Here is a 16,865-nt window from a genome sequence, read left to right on the forward strand (position 1 = left end):
ATAACTGGTTATCAATTATTTTACAAATATAAAAGTACACACATGCAATCATACTGCTAGGAGAAAAAGCAGAGTATTTCCAGCAGCAGGTTGTATGTCCTTAAGTATATTTAATCTTCTTTTCCTTGATTAATAAGGTACATTATAGAATTTTATATTTCACTCCTCTCTCAATAGATGGAACATAATGAATTTATAGAGGAGAGTAAGAATCCAGAACTCAAAATTTGGGGCAAGAATTAACAACAGAAAAAACTGTCTGACAGTTGGCTACCAAATTCCTGATCAGAAGTTTCCTTTTTATAATAAGTAGTGGTCAGCCAGTAGCTATCATAGATTTAATTATTTCCCTAAGTTAGTATTTTAACCATGATGCCTGAAACAGATTTGATTGCTTAGAAAAGGAATACAAAAGGAAATGCTTTTTAATTTAGAGGTAGCCTTTTGACACTGAGACTTCTGGTAAAACAGTAGTGAGAGTTTTACTTGTATGTTAGACGATTAACTTTTCCAAGTTTATGTGGTAAGCTTTTTTTACTAGCTGTGAATTCATACTCTTCAGATGGGCTGCCATACTTACTTAGAGCCATAAAATATTAATGGATTCAAAATTATGGTTGATGTGATACCTCTCCATTATTGTGCTCATTAAGTGAGCAGTAAAATGAAGGAAAAACGTATGTCAAAACGGAACCATTAATATGTTGGAGCCTCAACATCACATATATATTTTACATTAAACAGCTATTGGGTAGAAGAAAAAAAAGTCCTCAAAGCTGAGGTCCCAGACTGGAATTTGTGCCCTGACCTCAAGACTACAGAATCCTGAGCCATTTAATTCTTGTTCTTTCAGTGCTTCGAGCAGCTTTATTCAAGGGCACTCCACACGGTGTACCTAGGAAAAAACAGTGCATGCTTCTCTTTGTATTTTCCTTCCCCTCACTATCTCATCTCCAGCCTCAGCCTATCTTATGGGCTTCTCTGGAATGTGTGAGGTTGCCAGATGGGTGAATATATTTCATCTAGATTTCCAGTCCTCAGAAGGGTTCCTGTGACTAGCAGAACAATGTCACTGCATTACCTTCTTGACAGGACAGAGTTGGAAAGAAGAACATGGCCATTCTGGGCAGGATAGGAAGGCTGATCTCTTGAGCAGAAATGTGTCAGGGTCTTCCACCTGTTCCTACAAGGTCAGATGGAGCCAGGGACAGTGGTATTTCTTCCTGGATAGGACATACTTCTAGGTATGAGGGAAATAGAACTCGGGCTTTCAGAAAACTACCAGTGTGAAACTAGAAAGCAAGCAAAACTTCAGAAATATTCCAGGAATATGTAGCAATTGAGCAGAGATTCTTTGGGTTGCAGTCTTTTTTATTTGATACAAATTGCTGTAGGATCTTTCTTAAAATTAAGGGACTTGAAGACTTTGTTTTGGGTAACTCCAAAAATAATTATTAGCAAAAAGGGATTTTCAAGATGACTTGGGAGGAATGTATCTGGCCAATTTCAATATGGTATGTAATTTTTTTTTTGAAGGCGGTATTCAGAGAGAATTCCCTGTCTTTTCATTCAAATGGAATTCTGTGAACAAGGAACATTGGAAGACTGGATTGTAAAAACTTGCACACACCGAAAGTATCATGAAATGGCACAAAACAATTTTTTACAAATAGTGAAAGGAGTGGAATATATTCATTCTGAAGAGTTAATTCATCGAGACCTCAAGGTATGTAGGATAGGTAAATAAAGGAAAAAAAACCAAAAAGAAAAAGTTAAAGGTAGTATACTTACTGGAATTTCAGAGAATGTTAAATCGTTATAGTCTTTGCTTACTCTTTTATGTACCCTAGTGTGCTTTGGATATTGCTAGTGATTGATTCTCTTTCAGCAGCTGGCTGAACCTCATCCTAAAATCAGGTGAACTTGGAAGATCTCAGAATACAATAGTTCAAAGAATCAGTAGTCATCAGCTAACAGGCATTTTCAGTGTGTTACTGGGTCACAAGTCTGCCTATTGGAAAAAGAAAAGTTGAGTCTAGAAATTAGCTCTTGCCATATTGTAAAGGGATAGTTTATCTATCCTGATACATGCTGTGTTTGATAACAACATGCTCTAGTTACCTTTGTCTTGTGTATGCATATGAATGTTTGAATGCTACAGTTTTGGAGAGAGTTTCAGTCTCCAGGTGTGCACACTCATAAGATTTTATTTCAGTATAAACTTTCTAAGGGACAAAGCCTTCATGGCTTCAGGATGGAAGCTATAATGTTGCTTACAGAGTTTTAAGTCACTCACTCAGTGAAAAAAATCATTAGTGTGGTGCCATTCCTAGGGTTAAGTTAACTTTGTTGCCTGACTACTCAGGAACCACTCTGGCAGTCAAATTCCCACCATCAGAGACCTTCACAGCTGGGACTGAAGTCCCTTCACAGCAGGCAGCTCCAGTGAACCCAAAAGTGCCTCCCTTGATCCCCTACACACCCCGGCCATATTTGATGCTCAACATGGGGTTCAAACCCTTGACCCTGAGATTAGGAGTCTCATGCTCTACAAGCTGAGGTAGGAATGAGGCTGTGGTCCATAAGGAGTGGTATTCTCCAATTTAATGCTCCTACTGAATTCACATGCTGTTTGCTCACTTCCCCTTCCCCTGTAGTATGCTGGAGAGGAGAACAGGAGGCACAACAGGTACAGAGCACAGGTTGAGATAAGAGTAATTTTCTAGAAACAGCAATGAGATAAGAAAACAAACACAGACAAAAACAGTAACAACATGAAAACCAGAAGCCTAAAAACAGAGGGTGATTAACATGCAACAAGTTCACTATGGAGCTCTGCCTGATCATGCCATGCTCCCATGACCCAGAAGCGAATCCTTCCCTGTTCCCAGAAAATGACATGAGGTGCTATAGAATAACCTCCTTGTCCTAGCCATGTATTCCCTACTGATTACTGTACAAATTAACCCTCTCCTGACCAGAACCAAGTTATACTGCTAACTCTTCTACTCTTCTACCTGTATTTGAATTGAGGAGCTTTCCTCTCCTCTTTGATCTGCTGTCAGCTTAGGTGCATGGCCATCTGAGATCACCATAGCCCAGAATAAAAGTTGCAGGATAGGTTCAAAATGAGATTAAGTTGTGTCTGGTAGGAACAGAGTCATTAAATAGTACAGCCAGCTATAGGTACTATATTAAATATGGGTGGTCATGGTCAGACTTGAACAGAACAACTACACAGAGCATTCTTTACAGGAAGATCTCTTCCTGTTGACTATTAGGTATCTCCTGGCCTTATGGTCCACTGGAGCTTCTTTGACTAAAAGACAGCATGAGGCTATTTGGTTTTGTTTTAAAAACATTCAGAAGTGTAGTTTCTTTATCTTCTTTGGGAAACTTCATTGAAGCATATATAGTTCTATTTTTAGTTGTTTGACTTCATGTTCATGTTCTGGTTTTGGCTAGGATATACAGTAAATTCTTTTCAGTAGGTGGTAGAGTGCTGTGTTTTGGGTTCCATTTTATAGTAACGCTGATAACACACTGATGTTTTGGTTGTTACTAGGTAGTGTTTATTTTAAGTCAAAGACTATGTTTTTACATGGAAGAGGGGCTGATCCAGGTTCAGGAAGGGAATCTGGCATCAGTCAGTGGGTGGTGAGCAATTGTACTGTGCATAACTTTTTTCTCCTTGTTATGGTTTGGTTTTTTTCATCCTTTTATTATCATTATTATTTAACATGATTATTAAATTTTTCTTTTGTTTCAGTTATTAAACTGTTTTAACAGAGTTTACAAGTTTACTTTTGATTCTCCCTCCCATTCCACTGTGTGGTGCTTAGTAGCCAACTGGCCTTAACCGTGACACTGTCAAATTTAGAAGGGGGAAGTTTAATGAAAATGTAAACATGATACTCTGAGATACCTGTAGTAAGCCTTAACTCTGCATTTGATTTAGTACACATAATCCTTCTGTGCCTAGAAGAAACTCTGACTTGACTGGAATTCCGTGTAAGACTAAATGCTTTGCCTAAGTGTATCAAGTTCTGGCTAGGATTGGAGAGTGAAAAGCACTTTGGGATATAGAATGTTATATGCACAGTGTATTTGAAGAGTAGTTAAAGCATGACACAGTTATGACTGAGCTAGTGGAGAAAAGATAGTTACTGCAGAATGTACTACATGAAATTTATATTGTGTTTTTAAAAATTGATTTAACTTTTTCCTCTTTCCACACCATCAGTTTCTTAATGCTACTTTCTGAACGAGCATCACATTTTATGGGAAACACTTCTGTGGCTGATTATGCTTGATGATAAACCTTGGTCATTTGGTGATTTTTTTCTTCTTCTTTTTATTTATATATATGAAAATAGCCTCAGAATATATTCATATCACATAATAATAAAATAAAAATAGGTGACTTCGGTCTTGTGACTTCTATGGCATTTGAGACTCTGACTGAGAACAGAGGAACAAAATCGTATATGGCACCAGAACAGGTAATTATCCTGCTGTATTAGTGTCTCTGTAATTAGATGTGCGCTATAAACTCAGCATTGGATGTTCTCAATCCTAATCTCAGTATTAAAGCAAGTTGCCTAAAGTTCTCTGGTATGATTGTATGAGAGGATAACTGTACTCTGAAGAAAGCTTCACCACAAGTGTGGTCAAGATTTTAGCTGTGTGTGAACATTCAGTCTGATACTGCATGCTGTAAGGAATGCTCTTGTGAAAGCAGGCTGCCAGACATATATTTAAATTTGAATTTAGGGCCCCTGTTAATTGCATCATTTGAGTTTCTCTGTTTGTTTCATTATTTGTCACAGGGCAATATTGGCATGCTTTATCTGTATAGGTTTGTAGAAGTCTTAATTTCAGGGTGTTCAGTGTGACGTAATAGTCACTATTTAACAGGTCTAAGGCAGAAAGGGTTAACAGCTAAGAAGAATATTGAGTAGGGCCAGTCCTGTAGTCTTGGGGTAGAAATTTCTGCTGACTTCAAATTTTGCTTTAGGAAGTGCTATTCTCCAGTTGGATTTGATACTTGTATTGTTCTGTTATAATCTTTCTAGACTGGTGCCAGATATGGAAAGGAAGTAGATATTTATGCATTGGGATTAATTTGGTTTGAAATTCTTTCGGCAATCACCGGTCATGAAAGAAGTAAGGTATGTAATCTTTAAATTTAAAAACTCTCTGTTGTTGTTTTGCCTTGCTTCTGGTATCACATATTGATAGCGTTCCAGAAGGAATCTGTTAGAGTACTGTCTCTTATTTACCCTTTTTCTTTAATTCATTTCCATAAAGCCTGTAAGTCCTCACACATCATTGAAATGTCATAACTGAGGGAAATACTACAGTATATTTCACTTCTGTCCTACTACATATACACCAAAGCCCGAGCACACTAAAGGATAATGTCATGCGAAAAAGGATGTCAAGTTTCTTATAAGTCTGTTTCTTGGATCATAAACTTAAAGGGAGTGTTTTTCTAATTTTAGAAAATAAAAATTATGGATGGGTGAGTTTTGGCTCTGCCATGGTCTTGTCTTCACTGCACAGTGGAGCAAGAAGAGTTTCCACCAAATCAAAACCCTTGCAGTTTTCCAAGATGAAAATAAAAGTGAAACAGATTATTATTTCAAAAAGAAAGCCCATGTTACTTAAGCTTTTTAAAAAAAGGTATCCTGTATGTGTTTTTATGTGCAAACCTGCATATTGATAGAACAGTGATGTAGCTGCTGGGTGTCTTGTCTAAAGTAATTGTGGTTGGACTCAGATTTTGAACACTGTTAACCAGATCCCTTTGCCAATATGAGAAGATCATACCAGTGTGTCTGTTCAACTTGGCTCTCTCCAGCCACCTTGCAGTACTTCCGCAGTCCTTCTGTTCCTGCTCACAGTTGACTGCAAATGCATGCACAGTTCCATGGTGTTTACATCTGGAAAAGCACCATTTCCTTCAACTATAAAAATCTTGTGCTCTGCAGGCAGGTGGGAAAGTTATGTGGATGGAAAGTCCTAGGATGGTCTTCAGCTGCTCCATTAGATCAGAAAGAATTTCACTTAATGAAACACAATAAACTCTAGTGCTGGCAAGCCCTGCTGTAAGAACACCATGTAAAAAAGCAAAGTTGATTATTCTGTGCGGAGTAAATGGTTCAGTTGATCATCCCCAGCAGGTAGGGTCACAGGCCTGAAGCTACTGCTAAAGAGTAGGGAAAAAACTCCAAGTTCATGGGAGCTGTTGTTTTACTGGATAGCAGTTGTAAAGGGCTTGCTATGCCAGGCTTATGGGGATAGCTGATGCTTCAGGATACACAGCTAAGTTCAAGAACACGACTGTCATCTTCAGGCAGACATTACACTAGTTAACAGCAAATGAATAATGTTTATCCAGAAGGCCACTTGCAGAATCACAGAATGGGTGAAGGTGGAAGGGGCCAGTGGAAGTCGTCTAGTCCAGCCTACCTCTTCAAGCAGGGTTCCCTAGAGCACATTACTTGGGCTTGTGTCCAGTGTATCTCCAGTCAGGGAGACACCACAACCTCTCTGGTCAATCTGTTCCAGTGCTCAGTCACCCACACAGTAAAGAAGTTCTTCTCATGTTCAGGTGGAACTTCCTGTGCATCAGTTTCTGCCCGTTGCCTCCTGTGCTATTGCTTGGCACCACCGAGCAGAGCCTGGCTCCATCCTCCTGGCACCTCCCTTCAGATGCTCACAGACATTGATGAGGTCCCCTCTCAGTGCCTCTTCTCCAGCTGAACAGGCCCAGCTCCCTCAGCCTTTCCTCATTAGAGAGATGCTCCAGGGGCTCAATCATCTTTGCTACCCTCCACTGGAGGCACTCCAGGGGCTCCGTGTCTCTCTTGCCCTAAGGAGCCAGAACTGAACTCAGCACTGCATATCTGCCTCACCAGGGCTGGGCAGAGGGGCAGGATCACCTCCCTTGACCTGCTGGCACTGCTCTTCCTAATGCACCCCCCCCAGGATTCCACTGGCCTTCTTGGCCACAAGGGCTCACTGCTGGCTCATGGATGGCTTATTGTCCACCAGGACCCCCAGGTCCTTCTCCACAGAGCTGCTTTCCAGCAGGTCAGCCCCCAGCCTGTGTTAGTGCCTAGGGTTATTCCTCCCCAGGTGGAAGACCCTGCATTTCCTTTTGTGAAATCTCAGAAGGTTCCTCCCAGCCTATCTCTCCAGTTGAGGTCCTTCCAAAGGCTGCACAGCACTCTGGGATATCAGCCACTCCTCCCAACTTTGTGTCATCAGTGAACTTGCTAAGAAGGCATCTGGCCCCTTCAACCAGGTCATTGATGAACAAGTTAAACAATACTGGGCTCAGTATTGAAGCTAGGAGGACACCACTGGTGACAGGCCTCCAACTAGACCCTGTCCTGCCGAGTGTGACCCTCTGGGACCTGCTGTTCAGCCAGTTCTCAGTCCACCTCACCATCCATTTGTCCAGCCTGCTCTTCCTGAGCTTGCCTATCAGGATGTTGTGAGAGACACTGTCATCTAGAAAAAAAATATTAACTAAAAGCCATTTCTAAAGCATGAAATGACAAATCTTTTGTTAGTTGCTTTGAAGTCCATGTAGCATTTTTTTATACAATGATGTAGAAATAAATGTGTGGTACTGAATAGGATAAAAAGGAGGAAGCACACCTGCTTGGCTTGCAAACAGAACTTCAGTTGTCTTGCTTTTTTTCTTTTCTTTCAATGTCATTAGAAAATATAGATCCATTACTTTTAAATTAAGGAAAGAAAGATAATGGTTCTGAAATAGAGGATGATTGAAACAAACATGTCATTGTTGTGTGTGAAGCTTTTAAGCTTAGAATGGATAATAGTTGATGAAAAGGCCATAAAACCAAATGAAAGCACAACTAAATGAAAAAAGTCCTAACTTTCAAACTGTTTACAGTTACCTTTTGAAGCCTTACATTTACTGTAGATTAGTGTTTTCCTAACTACTTCAGTAAACTAAATGGGTTCTAAGGTGGAGATACAAAATATAACAAATGAAAGCATACCAAAACTATTTTCTTTTATTAATTTCAGGTATGGTCTTCTGCTAGAGAAGGTGAGCTTCCACAGTACTTCATCAACCAATTTCCAACAGAGGTATGGGATTTTAATATATTTTTTCGGTACTGTATTAATAAAAAAACCCCAAAAAACCAACAAAACAAACTATTGACATTTAATTTTTTTTTCAGGCATCCATAATCAAAAAGATGCTTTCAACACACCCTTCAGGAAGAATCACTATATCTCATTTACTTGACCTTCTTAAATCTGTTGATAAAGAGAAGGCACTTAGAAATTATTCCTGTTGACTGTCCTTTCACAATGTGTTTAAATCCAGAGTTTGATGAATTTATTACAATTATGAAATGACAGTAGTTGTGAGAAGCAATAGCAAGACTTGGGATGTGTCTTTTCCTTGGCTACATCACCATTCATGTAGGCCGGCTGCAACTGGGACAGGGCATGTCTGCAAGAAATCACATGCAGTTTTTACCTGGAAACATAGGTTGTGGATGAGCTGGACTGTTTTGTACAATAAGTACCAAGTCCTTTTCCCCTTGAAGATGATGTTGATGTGCTAAAGTGCTAACTGGGTTATGCCAAATCCCTGCATGTGCTGCATCTATTGCTTTTTATGGAAGAACTGCTGTCTGGTGGTATGTGACTCAAACCTTTTTGAGTTGTTCAGTGATATTGTTAATAATTACTGGAATGATCCATTAGTACCAAGAATAGTTTTGGCAGAAGAGATACTAGGAATAGGTGCACGGAATTCTTCACTGGATTTCAGTACTTTAAGTTTTCTTATCTCTTCACAGCTGCTGATGACCTAGCACCTTCAGTGCTCTAGAATTTAAATGTGTAAAATAAGGATTTCTTTAAATGTTAAACATTCAGCTTCTAGGAAATCTAATTTAGAACAAATCTCAATTTTTGAAAGCTTGAGATTTTTATGGTCATCTTTTTTGTAAAGGAACATTCAAGGTGCTATTAATATAGGAAAATTCTCCTCATTATAGGAAACTTGCCTCAGTAGTAACCATTTGAAATCCTAGGCTGAAAGAGCACTTTAAGCATTCCCATGCTTCTACATTTTAGTCCCTTGTTATGATACTGAGGCATGCCTAACCCTTAATAACTGTACTTAGTTCCTCTGGTGTGCCCACTGCCAGCCCCACAAAAGGGAATAGCAGGTTCTCTGCTACTCTTCATTTGTATCCTTCAGAGTTCAGCCTTGCCTGAACTTGATGTACTGTGTGTGGTGTGGGGAAGCAGGGTGAAAAGACAGGCACATTGGTCCTTCAGGTGCTTGTCTTTGAGTTCTGTCTTGTCAAACTGTTCATTGATGCAGGGTCAACATAACTCCATAAGGGCAAATGAGCAGAGATTTCTAAGCAAAAAAATAGGTAATATGTGAAGTACTGTATGCTTTTTCTGAAATGTTAAATGGGTTAAAAGTGGGTGACTGCTCTAAAAGAAATTATACAAATGAAGGTATTTATATTCTTAGGGAAATTACTGATGTTCTGGTGCAAGTATTTGTTGCTAAATAAGAATATGATTGTACATACTTTTTAAGGCCTTACACTGCTTTCTTTTTTCCTCTTTATCATGAATGACATAGATAGAATCATAGAATGGTTTGGGTTGGAAGGGACCTTAAAGATCATCCAGTTTCAACCCCCTGCCCTGGGCAGGGACACTTTCCAGCATAAGACATTACTCAAGGCCTTGTTTAACCTGGCTTTGAACACTGCCAGCAATGGGGTATCCACAGCTTCTCTAGGAAACCTGTTCCAGTGCTTCATCACCTTCATAGTAACAAATTTCTTCCTAATCTCTTATCTCAACCTTTCACTTCGAAGCCATTCCCCCTTGTCCTGTCACTACATGCCCTTGGAAAAAGTCCCCTTCCAGCTCTCTTAGCAGCCCTCTTCAGGTACTGAAAGGCTGCTCTAAGGTCTCCACAGAGCCTTCTCTATTCCAGCAATTCCAACTCGAGAAACTTCATTTGCCAGTTCCCTTAGGACCAGTGGATGCGTGTCAGCAGGTTCCGTGGACTTGTGCACTTCTAGGTTCCTTAGATTTTCTTGAATCTGATCTCCTTGACATCCCTGGCCAGACTGAATTCTATTCGGGCTTTATGCTTTCCTAAACTTATCCTTGACTGGAATTCATGAAGTATTTCACTATGCTAAACTAATTAGTATTTCTTTGCAGTGGTCAAGATCTGTGAGAAATTATATATCCTTACAGACAAAATACTACTATTTCTGCTTTCTCTTCCCTTTAATCTATTGGGATAAAATTAACATATATTTGGATTTGATGATCTTAAAGGTCTGTTCCAATCGAAACAATTCTATGAAACTATTCATAATATGAAAATGGACAATCTCTTGGCTGCCTTTCCTTTACAGTTTTCAGGCAGAACAAAGTAGTATCATTACCTTCTTGCTGTTAAGTAATACTGTACCAGTTTGTAACAGAAGTTTCCACCAGTAGTTCTTGATATATTTGCCCTGCATAGTATTTGTATACTTCAGCATTAAGTTTTTATAAAAGGCTAGTTATAGTAGCGACTGCTGTTTCCTAAAAATAAAAGGCCTATTAAAATGTATTTTTATGTAAAAAAAATGAAAACCCACCATCATGATCTAATTCTATTCAATTATGGGAAATATACATCTTTATATACAACAGCATATTGGTTCAAGTAATGTCACTGTCATGTTTCAGAAGTTTTTTTTTTCCCCACCAAGTTTAAGATAGTAAGCAAAACCAGTCTGGTATTTAAGCATCTCTGTAAAGATGAAACAACCTTTTAACACATTATGCAATAAAGTGATTGGCCAATAATTATGCCTTTCCTCATACTTGAATTTTATTACCAGTTGGGCAGTGCATAAACAAAAATGTGAAAGACTCTACCTACTTCTCAATTATGTTCGTTCAATTACAAATACCAAGTTTTAATTGCTATTAAATTGTGCATCAAACAGAAAATAGGAATTTAGCTTGTCAACTTAAACTCTTCTTCTGTGTGCTTTGGTATGAATTCTTGACTATGGCACAGCTCCAAGCCTTTTAAAAGATACTATGAATTATACATACTTATCTAGGGCTTCTTCCTTTAGACTGGCTTTAGTCATGATCTGCAGCACTGTCTCCAGGACAGTTTGAAGATAAATCTTCAGAGTCTACAGGATAAGTAGGAAAAATAGTGAGTAATTGCAGCTCAGGGAAGGAAAAAAAATGGTTGCTAGAAATATTTCTAGAAACCATGTAGAACAGATTAAATAGAATTCAAGGTTTATAAGTTAGTAACTCTCAAATTTGTTTTAAAACAGCAAAGACAAATTCTGTTCTCTTTGGTGTTGAGCAAGTGGATGGTGTTCTAATTGTTTCAGAAACACATACCAGCATTTGCAGCTTCTTATGGTATTGGTTTTAATATCTGAACTATGTTTTCTCAAAACTAATTAAATTTTAATATAAATTCAAATAAATTTTGGTATGTGTTTTGTTGTGTGTGGGTTTGTTTGTTTGTTTGTTTTCAGTTTTTCTGCATATAAACCTAGAAATTTACTATCACAATAACAATATGTACAAAGCTTTGAGCAAAAACCGCACAAAGCTGCCTGGAAGGTAAATTTGCTTTGCAGATTTGGAAGCTGCAGTAAGAGAAGAACCAAGGATATATTCTAACGCTGGAGTCTAGCTGCATAAGCCAAGTAAAGCACCTACAGAAGCTTGGTTCACTCTCACCTTCATAGGTTGTTCCACACCAAATGCAGTAGAAATGCTCCTCTCTCAAATAGGCTGTCAGGATGTGTAGCTTTTCTGATACCTGGAGATATATACAGGTATGTGATGACCCGGGCCTCACATGACATAAACCACTATGAGCTACTGGTTTGCTAAAACAAAGTGTTTAACCTAATGCTGTACACATTACAATACTGAGCTCAGTAAGACACATGAAGTTTCTCACATTTTTAGAAGAGTGCACAGGAGTTTGTGATCTCTGGAAAGTTAATGGCTGTTGTTTGCTTATCCTTCTTTCCAGCTAAGAAACCTGCACTGAACAGAGAGAGCTAAAACTATTCCCTAGCTACCTGATTTCATGTATATGGTATCTTCTGTGCATTTTTTTTCACATCTAATCTCTGCCAATCAAACACATAAGGCTAACAACAGCTGTGTAATCTAGTTCTTAAAAATATGTATTTCCAATGTCCATCTTGAGATAATCTGTGAAGCATTTTCAGAAATTAGTGACTCTAAATTTCCAATGAAAATTAAAACTCAAAAGCAAATAACTGTGATCTTGTGTATCTTGACTAAGGCAAAAAAAAATTAATTTCTAGGCTAATTTTTTCAAAGATCAGCCTCAAAATACATAAGCAATATATAAGTAGTTTAGTATTTTATAATTTATCATGTAACTGCTATAAAAGTCACTGCTCTGGGATTGCAAAGAGGCCCTTTACTACAGTGTGGGAAACATGTATACGTACATCCTTTATACATGTGTGTATAGATACACACTATTTCAAGGAAGATTAATTTTGAATTGAGCAATTAATTCAGTTGAAGAGCTTAAACTTACACTTAAGTCTGAGCTTGTGCATTCATCTTTCTTGTCTTCCTCATCCTTTTTGTCTTCCTCTTCAGGTTCTATCCAAAACCAGGTCTCCTTGGGAACATCAATATCCTTAAATAACAAGAGATTTAAATGAACGTTAATCTGTCTTTGTAGGTTTTCTTGTAAAATGCTGGATAAAACTAATTTCTAGGAAGTGAGCTGTTAGCCTTTAAAACTTGCATGCACAGTATAACCAGGAATTACTAAAGCTGTAGGTAAGTACAGCAGTCCACCAGACTTTTTCTCACTTTTTTTTTAAACAATGGAATGCATGCCAATGCTAACACCTAGTTCTACTTCATCTGTGTTTGGTATGTGCAAGGCTATACAGCAATGTAATCTCACACCAAGCCTGTGAGCAGATACCCTCGTTTATCGGTTGAGGACATGCCCCAAGTTATTTTATCAAGAGATCACATGATGCTTCCTAATTCACCTCAGGTAAAGGAAAAAAAGTAAACAAGGACAATCTAAGCTTAATTCAACTGACTTTATTTGAAGCAAACTAAGTAGTATAGAACAGTCTCAGCAGAACTTGTGAGGTGGTATTAACCTCTACCTGGTTAACAGAGGAAGAAAAAAACCTTCAAGTTTTCCAGTGGCAAAAATTTATGTACTTCACTGCTATAACTCACATTATTCCTTGCAAGTGGAAGGTACTTAGTTTTGTGTGGTTTTTGTTTGGTTTTTTAACGCTACTTAGGTGAATCTGCTGATTCCCTCAATGATGATTCCCATTCTTGGAGGAACTAAAGATCTGCCTGGTCCTGGACAACCTGCTTTAAGTGACTGTGCTTGAGGAGGAGGGCTGAACACGATGACTTCCAGAGTCCATTCCCAATGTCAATCACTGTGTGATGATGTTGCTCCCTCACTTGAAGCAAGCAGCACCATTATATAGAAAGGCCTGATACTGGCTACTGGAATATATGCAAACAGCTCAGAAGTAACTACAAAAATCCTGAAGCAAAACCACAGGTCCTCATGTAAGATACCATGAGGTTGTTGTGCATCTTCAGCTATCTTAATGGTACAAACATAGACTTTGAAATATTTTAAGAAGACTAAAGTGTTGCCAAACATCAAGACTTAAGCTAGTTACCCTACAATTTTAAACAACTTCCAAGAACTGAACCACTATATTGCAGCCTGTATCTCTAACCTCTTAAGTCTTCCATCCAACCCTCCAGAAAATCCCCCAGGTCTCACTTTTTGCGTATCTAATTGCTGGCAGGCCCTCTGGCTTCTTCTCAGGTCCCCTTCCATCTTACGTTCTTCTTGTTTGGTTTTGAATCTTATTCTGTTAAGAAAAAGCAGAGGTAAATAAGCAGGCAGACACACAGTGACAGATGCATTACAGTCCACAGCTTTATAAAACGCCAAAATCTAAGACTCTATTCCTACTAATTTTCTCAGACCTGAACAACACTGAAGTTAAGAAGTCATTCTGACATTATTTCTGTGGGAGCACACTTGTATTTCTTGGGAATTACACCTTCAAGATACCTTTTTTGACCACACTACACTGTTTCTTCATTAGGTTTTCCTAAGACATAAAAAAGTGGTTCACTAAACACTGCAAAAGATAGAGCCTTTCCTCAGCTTCTCTTCTCCATATATTACAAGCAAATCAGGGGCAAACCAAACCAATACAATCTTTAAAAATGTACCCTGACTTTTAAAATCATTGTACCAACAGTGCTCAGGAATATCAGTGGATTTTATATTTCTAAATATATGTTTCTCCAATTTACAAAGCTGCTTAAGTTGAGAAAAGTTAGTATGTATATTGTTTGCATTATTAACAATTACAAAACTAAATGGTGCAGCACATACTTTTAGCATTACAGTGTTTGTCTACTTTTGCTTTAGAACTAAGAAACAATTACTCTATTGTAACTCTCACCCTTCATTCAAAACATTCAAAAATACTAGCACATTGGAAGAATAACCAAACATCAAGCATAAAAAGAATTGCTATTTAGACATTCCTTGGAATATCAGTTGTATGACTTTACCTGAACTGATCTGCAGCTTGTTCATTTTCTTGTTTTTTCATACGGAGCTTTTGTCTATAGTTTTCCAGTTTTTCTTCAGCTTTTCGCTTTTTTAATTCCTCATGACCAAGCCCACTTCTGCCTGTGTAAGTTCAAAAGATGAATGTAAGCAGTTGAGAAGCTCTGATATCCAACCAAATAAATCCGAAAGCATCACAAACCTGTTTTTATGTTCAGAGGAATAGGTTCAACAATGCCTTCTCCTGTGAGAGAAAAAAAAAGTCAATTTAAAAACCTGAGTTTTTATCAAACAATGATTTCTGCAGTATATTCAAGTAGGCAAGCTGCTTTTGCCATTATTGTGATTTTTTTTGCTTGGAAGTTGAAAATTTCTCCATCAATATATATTTAGTGCACTACAAACACCACAGCTGTAGTAGAAACTCCCTCTCTTTTTTGGCTTGTTTGCTGGAATCCTCTGTACTTTTTCGTGACAGGACCAAACTGAAAGAAAAAGTGTTGACGTGACAGGTGTAAGATGCCTCTGATGAAGACTGCTTTGTTACTACCTTCTGGAGCCTTTTCATTATGCAATCTCACAACAATGATGAAGAATAAAAAGAATGTCTGGGCCAGTTCATTGTGGTTGTTTGCCAGAGACGCTGAACTGGCACAGCAGTTATTGATTCCTTGTTTTACTGATTTTACTTCATCTATTAAGGCTTCATAAAGGCAGGCCAGTGTGCACTGTTTCTTTTTCAAAATCCAACTATAAATTTCAAGAGGGTCTGATGTTTTTTTGAACACTATTAGCTTCGCAAAACCATGAAAGCATCCTTAATGCAATTCCTGTAGGTACGCAGGTACGCAAGTGCACTTACTGAGCTGCAAGTGCTGCTCTTCCCTTGCATCCCTCAATACTCTGTGCTATTTTTACTTCAGTTTTAGGGATTTGCTCTCCTATTTCGTTCTGTCACAGCACCTTCACAGTTCTGTAATGCTATGGCACTCCAAGAGGCACTTATTGACCTGTCAACAAATGAAGTGACAGCTACAGTTGGTAAAATATTAAGGTATAACTGAATACAGACACACACTTACAGAGAGTGGCAAACTTACCACTTTTGCCAAGAGCCTGGCCGCTCTTGTAGCCCATCTTCTGGAGCAAAGCAAAGCCTTTGTTCTCGTTGCCCAATGCACTTTTCAGTACCAAGTCACGTCTCTCTTTTTCTTCTTCTTTTATGCTTTTTTGTCTGTTCTTCTCATTGGCTTCTTTTTGCTTTTCTTCTTTCTGAATAGCTTCCTTCACCCGCCTCACCATGGGCAAGCCTGGCCTGACATCCTGTCTGCGAGTTAGTAATTCCAGCAAGTATTAGCGTGCTTTTTTGTTTGTTAAAAAAGGTTGACAATCCCTCAAGAGGGGTGAAAAAAAGAACAACCTACTTACTTAATAAATAAATCAGACATATAGTCTTCCTCTTCATCTCCCTCCATGATTAGAACGCCTTTATGCCGACGCCTCCCCTATGGACACCCTCAGTGCGTGTTACGGAGCATTTTATTTCTCTATGCGTTCCCTGCGAGGTGGGGGACGGAGGGGCCGAGGGACGAAAACACCCGAACCCGCCGGGCCGGGCCGCCCCCTGCCAGCCTCGGGGCACCCGCGCCCGCCCCCAAGCCCACAGCGCGTCTTCCCGGGCTCCGCTACGCCGACCACGGGCGGCCGCGACGCCGCTCCACGCCCAGGAGCCCCCGCGAGCCGCAGCCAAGCGCCAGGAGCGGGGCCAGCGGCGGGAGCGGCCCGGGAACCGCGCACCCACCGGGCCCGACCCGGCGCGGCCTCTCCGCGGCGCCTGCGCGGGGCCGCCCCCGCCCGCCGGCGCCTGCGCCTCTCCCGCTTCCTGCTGCGCGGCCGCGGTGCCTCCGCGCCACCGGGCTGCGTCGGGGCCGGGCTCGGGGCAGAGCCGCTCGCGTCCCCCTCAACGCCCCTCCTCGCCCGCCGCGCCTGGGCACGGCGGGGGCTGAAGCGGCCGGGCCCGCCGGTGATGGTGCCGCGGCCGAGGGCGAGCGCGGCGCAGCGCTCCCACGCCTGTCCGTGACCGTGACCGGCCCCCGGGGCCGCGGTGTCGCCTCTGGTGCAGCCCGGAGCTGGCGGGACGCGGCCGCCGCTCGGGAGGAGCGTA

The 16,865-nt window shown here is 40.0% G+C and overlaps 3 protein-coding genes across 7 annotated transcripts in view; 2 read left to right on the plus strand and 1 right to left on the minus strand.

The window, feature by feature from the left end:
* The window catches only part of EIF2AK2 (eukaryotic translation initiation factor 2 alpha kinase 2), a 23,247-nt gene extending 14,865 nt beyond the window's left edge, over nucleotides 1-8,382 (plus strand). For both annotated transcript variants that reach the window (XM_038130561.1, XM_038130562.1), the window contains exons 15-19: nucleotides 1,537-1,726; nucleotides 4,377-4,502; nucleotides 5,076-5,171; nucleotides 8,068-8,130; nucleotides 8,226-8,382. In XM_038130561.1, coding sequence (XP_037986489.1) covers nucleotides 1,537-1,726; nucleotides 4,377-4,502; nucleotides 5,076-5,171; nucleotides 8,068-8,130; nucleotides 8,226-8,345 — 595 coding nt within the window. In that variant the 3' untranslated portion in view covers nucleotides 8,346-8,382. The remainder of the gene's footprint in view (nucleotides 1-1,536; nucleotides 1,727-4,376; nucleotides 4,503-5,075; nucleotides 5,172-8,067; nucleotides 8,131-8,225) is intronic.
* Nucleotides 1-16,518, minus strand: part of GPATCH11 (G-patch domain containing 11) — a 26,109-nt gene extending 9,591 nt beyond the window's left edge. The window contains exons 1-9 of one of the 4 annotated variants that reach the window (XM_038130569.1): nucleotides 16,130-16,518; nucleotides 15,802-16,028; nucleotides 14,904-14,945; nucleotides 14,704-14,824; nucleotides 13,895-13,985; nucleotides 12,650-12,754; nucleotides 11,806-11,887; nucleotides 11,152-11,237; nucleotides 8,037-8,503 (exon numbers count right to left, since the gene is read on the minus strand). In XM_038130569.1, coding sequence (XP_037986497.1) covers nucleotides 11,182-11,237; nucleotides 11,806-11,887; nucleotides 12,650-12,754; nucleotides 13,895-13,985; nucleotides 14,704-14,824; nucleotides 14,904-14,945; nucleotides 15,802-16,028; nucleotides 16,130-16,176 — 771 coding nt within the window. In that variant the 5' untranslated portion in view covers nucleotides 16,177-16,518 and the 3' untranslated portion in view covers nucleotides 8,037-8,503; nucleotides 11,152-11,181. Of the gene's footprint in view, nucleotides 1-8,036; nucleotides 8,531-10,559; nucleotides 11,238-11,805; nucleotides 11,888-12,649; nucleotides 12,755-13,894; nucleotides 13,986-14,703; nucleotides 14,825-14,903; nucleotides 14,946-15,801; nucleotides 16,029-16,129 lie in introns of those variants that run through there. The other 3 variants (XM_038130570.1, XM_038130571.1, XM_038130572.1) reach the window with 3 other exon arrangements.
* A 211-nt stretch (nucleotides 16,519-16,729) lies between these two features.
* The window catches only part of HEATR5B (HEAT repeat containing 5B), a 57,226-nt gene continuing 57,090 nt past the window's right edge, over nucleotides 16,730-16,865 (plus strand). Inside the window, exon 1 of the mRNA XM_038130545.1 lies at nucleotides 16,730-16,862. The gene's annotated coding sequence lies outside the window, so the exon portion shown is untranslated. The remainder of the gene's footprint in view (nucleotides 16,863-16,865) is intronic.

This window comes from Motacilla alba, chromosome 3 (genome assembly GCF_015832195.1).
Source record: "Motacilla alba alba isolate MOTALB_02 chromosome 3, Motacilla_alba_V1.0_pri, whole genome shotgun sequence".
In the NCBI taxonomy this organism is placed as follows: domain Eukaryota; kingdom Metazoa; phylum Chordata; class Aves; order Passeriformes; family Motacillidae; genus Motacilla; species Motacilla alba.